Source organism: Oryzias latipes, chromosome 17 (genome assembly GCF_002234675.1).
Source record: "Oryzias latipes chromosome 17, ASM223467v1".
Lineage (NCBI taxonomy): Eukaryota > Metazoa > Chordata > Actinopteri > Beloniformes > Adrianichthyidae > Oryzias > Oryzias latipes.
In genome coordinates, this window is record NC_019875.2 from 22,110,381 (window position 1) to 22,118,009 (window position 7,629).

The 7,629-nt window shown below is 46.6% G+C and overlaps 1 protein-coding gene across 1 annotated transcript; it reads left to right on the forward strand.

Moving 5' to 3' along the window:
• Positions 1–215: 215 nt before the first annotated feature.
• Positions 216–5,062, forward strand: LOC101161269 (protein fem-1 homolog A-like). Its single transcript, XM_004079178.4, has one exon. It carries the CDS (start codon positions 412–414, stop codon positions 2,263–2,265), a length of 1,854 nt encoding a protein of 617 aa, XP_004079226.1. The 5' UTR covers positions 216–411; the 3' UTR covers positions 2,266–5,062.
• Positions 5,063–7,629: the final 2,567 nt, after the last annotated feature.

Here is a 7,629-nt window from a genome sequence, read left to right on the forward strand (position 1 = left end):
GTAACATGCTGTATTTCTTTCCAATATGTGTACTTTGTTTTTGTTTTTTTAAGGATTTCATGTATATTTCCGGTACGAAATGATACGAAATTGGTCAGATTTGCATTCGTTTCATTTGTATGTAAATTGCTTTGGTCGTTTGCCACATGTGAAATTGAGTGTGTGGTGTAAATAACTAAAACATGCCCTAAAATACATTACCCACAATGCTTTGTTGAACGCGTCAACAGCGACCTGTCAAACAACAGAAACGCCATCTTGACAGCACCCTCAAAATGGCAGGAAGATGTGAGCCCGAAACGGAGTCCCCGCAGCGACACCGCAACTCTGAAGCATAAAATAGGACTTGTTTTCCCCGCAGGCGGACGGTTATGGGGTTGTTGAGCGGCGCCGCAGCACAAAGCCTCTAAAATGGATATAAACACGGCGGTTTTCTGCGCGGCCAGAGAGGGTAAGCTAAAACTTCTCCAGAAGTTGCTGAGCAACAAAAGTCCAGAGGAGCTGGAGGTTTTGGCCGGGGAGAAAACGCAGGGAGGCACCGCATTGCTGATCGCCTCCCGGAACGGACACTTGGAGGTGGTGGACTACCTGGTGGCTCACTGTAAGGCGAACGTGGAGCTCGGCGGCTCCGTCAACTTTGACGGGGAGACCATCGAGGGGGCTCCGCCGCTGTGGGCGGCTTCGGCCGCCGGTCACCTCCCGGTGGTGAAGACGCTTCTGAAACACGGCGCGTCGGTGAACAACGCCACTCTGACCAATTCTACGCCGCTCCGCGCCGCCTGCTTTGACGGTCACCTGGAGATCGTCCGCTACCTGGTGGAGCACAAAGCCGACATGGAGGTGGCCAACCGCCACGGTCACACCTGCCTCATGATCTCCTGCTACAAAGGCCACAAGGAGATCGCCAAATTCCTCCTTGATCGAGGTGCGGACGTGAACCGCAAAAGCGTGAAGGGGAACACCGCCCTCCACGACTGCGCAGAGTCCGGGAGCCTGGAGATCATGAAGATGCTGTTGAAGTGCAATGCCCGAATGGAGAGGGATGGCTACGGAATGACCCCCCTGCTGGCTGCAAGTGTCACGGGTCACACTAAAATCGTGGAATATCTCGCCCACCAGCCTTGGACCTCCAGAGAGGAGCGCATTGATGCTCTGGAACTGTTAGGAGCCACCTTTGTGGACAAAAAGCGAGATCTGATGGGGGCCATTAGGTACTGGAGGAGAGCCATGGAGCTGAGGCAGCCAGGGGACCAAGCCGGACCGCTGGCCAAGCCTCCACCCGGACCCCCGATCTCTGCGTATGGCTGTGCACAGGAGGTGAGCTCGGCAGAGGAGCTGGAGGCTTTGATCACAGACCCAGATGAAATGCGGATGCAGGCTTTGTTGGTCCGGGAGCGCATCCTCGGGCCGTCCCACCCAGACACCTCATTTTACATCCGCTACAGGGGCGCTGTGTACGCCGACTCTGGCAACTTTGAGCGCTGTATCAGCCTGTGGAAGTATGCCTTAGACATGCAGCAGAGCAACCTGGATCCTCTGAGTCCCATGACGGCCGCCAGCTTCCTGTCTTTTGCAGAGCTTTTCTCTTTTGTTCTTCAGGACAGGTCCAAAGGCACGCTGTCGACTAGCATCACCTTCCAGGATCTGATGACTGTGCTGGTGAAGAGCGTGAGGGAGGTTGAGAGGGCCGTGGCCCAGAGGGATAGCCCCCCAGAGGCCCCCCAGTTCACCAAGGCCCTCTACATCATCCTCCACCTCATTTTTTTACTGGAGAAGCTGGAGTGCACGCCGGAGCAGGAGCACCAGAAGAAGCACACCGTGTACCGGCTCCTGAAGCTGAACCCCAGAGGTCGGGGCGGCTTCACTCCCCTCCACATGGCGGCGGACAAGGAAACCACGTCGGTGGGCCGCTACCCTGTGGGCCGCTTCCCCTCGCTGCCGGTGGCGGCGCTGCTCCTGGAATGCGGTGCAGATGTGGATTCACGCGATTGTGAGAACAACACGCCACTGCACGTCGCAGCGAACAATAGCTGTCCGGAGATCATGGCGCTGCTCATGAAGGCCGGCGCCCACTTTGACACCACAAATGCACAGAAGAAGATGGCCTGCGAGCTGCTGGACGAGCACAGCGGCGGGCACCCGGCTCTTTATACTTTAAACTACATCACCCTCCAGTGCCTAGCGGCGCGGGCGATAGAGAAGCACAGGCTGCCTTACAGAGGACTGATATCTAAAGAAATAGAGGCTTTTATTGAGCTGCACTGAGACGCATCAACACACATTGACACAATATGTCAATCGTTTGCCCGTCTTTGTCTCCGCCTCTTGCTTGTACCAACTTTGACCAAAAATCACAGCAATAAAAGCCTCTCGGCTTGCGTCTCCGGCGAAAGGTGGCTTCAAAAGTGAGCGTAGCTTCCTGTCAAAATAAAGCGTTGGTTGGCTTTTCCTGGCTGATGGTGCTCATGTGACCGCTCAGCCATACGATAGGGGAGCATTGTCACTGATCCTTTTGAACAAAGTAAAAATGAAGGGGAAACTTTGACTTATTTTCAGATTTATTGAGTTGGGGAAAACATTTTTTTTTTTCAAAAAAGCAAACTTCCTCATTTATTTATTTAAATCCGCCAGCAGGTATTTCTTGTCTGGTTCACCCATGGAGCTAAAACGACTGTGCCATACATTCTTTTCCTGGAGGTAAACTGATGAAGACGTATCGCCTTACACTGCGGGCCGAGGTCATAGTATCAATAACTGCAGTTTCTTCAGATTTCACACTGTGATACCTTTCCACCTCCTGAAGCTTTGTTACTTGAAAAACTGGAGAAGTGGTATCAGCTGGACTCGGTAAAAACATGGCGTTTAGCATCTTCCACGCCAGGTCTTGCTGTTTGAATTAACCCAGTTGTTTTTCAATATTTATTGCCTGAACTGAATTTTACAGACTAGAACTGAGGCCGATGTATTGACACTTTATTGACAATATTTAATTCCTGCTTTCGAAGAGCTTAAGAGTGCTCGCACCCCCATCTCTCGTCTGCTTTTCTTAATTAAGAAAGCACATTAAAGTCAGAGGCGTCTCCGTCTGCAGTAGGAGACAGCAGCAGCACTTCTAGCCTTGATGTTTGCTGTTAGGAAAATAAAAGCCCAAGATTGAATTCTGAAAGATTCCCTGAAAGGTTTCCTTTCAGAGGGAGTTTTGTGTTAAACCACAAAAGTACTTCCTAAAGCCGAAGCGGATGGATTCTCATCCACTTTGACATCAATTTGTCTTATGTTTAATGTACTCTCTGTTGTCGTCCTGTGTTACTGTTAATGTTTTTGTTTTGTGCTAAGCACCACCTATTTGACCGCACAGAAAGCTCTATAAAATATGAAATACTTCCACTGAGGCGCTGAACTACCACTGCCTTCCTCCTCTGAAGGATTTAACCGGTGATAACATGAGAGCAAAGGTGTGCAGGTTACCTGAATAAAATTCTGTATCAGGAGAAAATGTGTGTGAAGGCTTTCATCTCAGGTCATTTGGGGGGTTTTCTTTGACATATTTAAATCTTTTTTTTTGCAGAACACCGACCAATCCGGCGATCTTTCTCCATAGAACAAGCTTTAGATTAGCTCGCATACGTCCGGGGATGCTGGGATAAAGCACAACAGAAACGTGATCGTTCCCAGCTCCTGAATTTTAAAGTAAAAATAGTGTAATTAACGTCACTGCTGCAGGGCAGGGGAAGAGGCAGGGCGACCGGCCTGCTAATTTTAGGAATCCCGTCCTTGGTTCATCTCTGAAAATGGGAATACTGTAACGCAATACAGTCAAGGCGCTTGCAGGGTGAGTGGCAGAGACAGCTCAGACTCATTCTAACAGGAAACAGACGTGGTGTCAGGTGCTCACTGCTGCAAGCTTAACTAAAGATAAGCATTATCTGTTGATGTGCTATTTATATGGCAAGTTACATCTGGACCGAACTGGTCGGCACCACTTTGTAAATTCTGCTTTATGTTTTCATGACATCGAGTGATGCAGTTCATAGTTCTGAAATATTTTATTTTGTAGAACTACAGGTATAGTTGGTTAAATCAGCTGCAAGTTTTTTTTATCCAGAAAACCAAAGTTTAAATTCGAAAATAAGTCTAAGTTTGTTTTTTTTCTCCCAGTGACGTTGAAGCTTTACTAAACAATAAAAAAAGAGCATTTTGGATAAGTCATGCGGAGAAAAACATTTGAAAACACATAAAGTATTTTAGGTTTCTGAGAAAACTAAGTGCTAGAACACAAATGTTTCCTCCCGGAAAAGTGTTTGGGCTTTAAGTACAGAAGACTGTTATAGTCACTGGCCACTAGATGTCACAAGTAGCAAGGACATTGATTAAACTGGAACCCTTTGTCCTGTAAGAACACTTGAAATGAAAAAACAATAAATGGTGGAATTTTTATTCCCTCCATCTTAAATAAGTTTTTATCTAGATGAAAATAAATGATGTGCATTTAAACAAAACTTGAACCCAATTATCATTATAAAGATGTTAGTAATCTGGATTTTTCCCCTTCAAGAGTTGCTGTTATCAGCAAGGTCTGTTTGTTCCAGGTGGAAGGTATAATGCTCTTTGTGAAGGACAGACTGTTAGCACAACCTTCAGAGCACTTCTCTGGCGTTTTCGAATGTGCCCGTGTGCCATTATCTTCCAAATCCTACAGTAAAACTATGGAACACGTCTATAGAAAATATTTAATATATGAAACACAACCTTCTGTTCATCTTCTGTCGGGGAATGTGACTCCACACAAGCATTGCACTTCTACTCATGTTCTGATTCATGTTTGTGTTGTCATGGTAATGCATATCAAGGATTATACAGGGGTTGGAACCGAAAAATCATCTTTTATTTTTGCAAAGCCACTTTAATCTTTTCATCGTTGGATAAACAGGACAAACCCAGAAAAGGCTTTGCTCAGTTTGATTATTTCAAAGCAGATGATCTGTTTTAAACGAGTCGTCCATTTTGGATGACATTTAGTATGAATATCGTGAAAAAAGTCTATTAAAGTTGACAAAACTCACATGCAGCTTTGTGCTCTTTACATGCACCCCCCCCCCCCCCCCCCACACACACACACTTTTCCACCAAATGCAGTCTGTCTGTCTTTGTGTTTTGATTAAGAATTGTAACAATTCATTCTAACAACTACTCGATTCCTATCATAATATCTTGTTGACAAAGCGATTCATGTTGGTTAATCTTGAATGATGATTCATTGACCTAAAATCAATCCAGAACATCTTTAGCCAAAAAATTCAACCAGTGTGCCTCAAAGATAAAATCTGGCACTGAACGGTGCAGCTGAAGTTTGCAGATTCATTTAATTTCTTGCAAGATAATCAAATGTAAATTAAATATGTGTACAAACAAACAAGTCAAGAATGAATGAACTTGGTTGTTTTTACGTTACAGTAAATCAAACCTACTGTGCCTCAATCCAAATGATACCATCCAATATAGATTATAATCGATTTATTTCATTTTGAAATGATTTCACAACGTTATAGGTCGACGTGACGGATCGATCCGGTTGGATCGTAGGAATAGAAATTGATTCACCAACACACATCTATAGTTTTGATACATCCAGGATTCTTTTCCTGGAATCCTGCTCGGGGAAATCTTCTCCTGGATTCTGACTCCTGCCAGCAGCTATGATTAGACACTGTATTAGAGAAACCTACGGGGCTGCAAGGTGCTTATCTTCATTTTAGGCCATGGGGGAGACTGGAAAAATCAGTCACTACATACAACAGCAAAACTACCTCAGCAGCCTCATCTTATGCGCAAGTCAGCGATCCAGGGAAGAGATAGAGGTACTGGGGATGGATGCAAAGTAGTAATGGGGGGTAATAGGGGTGATGGGGATGCGGTTGCTATTGGAGATCTCGGCTGCATCACGTCATGTGTTGGGGGGGAGGGGGGCGCTCCGGTGAAAGAGGAGGAGAGAGAAGGGGGAGGGAGTTGAGGAAAGGAGGCAGGGAGTATCAATGACATCAAGCAGCAGCATCTGAGGCCGCCCGACTGAACGATGCGCTCTCCCCACAAAAGGGCTGAGGAGCAGCCGTGACCCGCTCCCGGGTGGTCGGTCTGTCGGTCGGTCAGTCAGTTGTCAGGAAGGACGGGAAAGGTGGCGGAAACGCCGGCGTGGTGAGCATGCAGCCCTCGTAGAGACAGAGGTTCCGCTGGCGCTGGATTACAGTCACCCCTGCGCGTTTTCAGGAGCTGCAAGTCCTCCCACATGAATCGAGCAAACCAGAAAGAAGACGGGGCACTTTCTACCAAGGTACATCTTCATCCTTGTTGATGTTAATGTGTGCAGGGTTGCACCCCACCCTGGCTGCTCATTCATTGTCACTTGCAGAAAACCTAAGAATTATTGTCTGCATTTCTCTGGGCATCCCGCGCGCTTTGCTTCTGCCTTGCCTCTGTCATTGCAGCTTTAGGACTTTGTTTGAAATGTTTGTATGAACTGCAGAGCGCGTTGGTCGTGCAAATCCGGCTGGTTGGCGACAGCCCTTCTCCCCCCCCCCCCTCCTTCTCCTCTTCCTCCTCATCCTCTCTGGCTGGCTGACTGGCTGGCCAGCGCGATAAACCCGTGCGCACTGCCAAAGCCTTTGTTTCTCAGCCACGTTCTCTAAAGTGGCTTTTCCTGATGGCCCTTCAGATGCAAACGACTCCCAGTCACATCTTGTCACTCTTCAATGAGAATGCCGATAAAAAAAAAAGCAAAAACCAAAATAGGAAAACAGACACAAACAGCAAAAGAATGCATCCTCAAAAAATCCTTTATTACAAATAAATACTGTGGTTTATCCCTGCCATGGAAGAAAACCAATCTGATTATGATAATGACATGAAGAGCACTTGTCAAGAGCCGATCAGAGACAGGTTATGAATGCATTAAAGCAGAAAGATTGCTGGTGTGAAGGCACCAGGTGGCAATGTGGTTGGACCAAGTAACCAAAGCAGACAATAGAGAGGCTGCTGCATCTGCTGCTCCTGGATTACTTAAAATAAGCCCATCTGCACACACGGGCAGAGCTATTAGACCTCTCATGTGTTCATAATTACACTCAGAAGAATTTGCTTTCAACACAGCCGCTCAGGCATACAGGGAGAGTAATTAATGACACATCTAGTCACCCTGACACATTTTCTGAGAGCTATTGCTTGTTTGGGGGTTTTAAAAAGGTGTGTTTCAAAAGCGTGTTAAGGTTTTCTCTGTTTCTGCTGTGTGGCATCTGTAAAGAGGAGCTGGTGAGGTTTTCTTCCTCCCAAACAGATGGGCCACTTTCCCCGAGGCCCTACGTGTTTGCTGGTTATTGTTCCAAACCATTTCTGCATCCCAAACAGTTTTAATCAGTCATTTTCACACATGGATTGCACAGTTTTTGTTTTCTCCTGGGATGTTTTCAGACGGTAAATTACTATCCTTTACATTATTTGGATATGGAAAAGGTTAGAAGAGATACCCTGTGTTGCAAGAACACATCAAGACGATGATAGGAGTCAGGTCTTATGAAATCTATGACTCTTTAAATAACATTTCACAGGGTTCAACCACAGGCCTCAGCGGTTTTCTGC

What these genes read in the sequence shown, in the direction of transcription:
- LOC101161269 (XM_004079178.4), top strand. Translation starts at nt 412, where the DNA reads ATGGATATAAACACGGCGGTTTTCTGCGCGGCCAGAGAGGGTAAGCTA.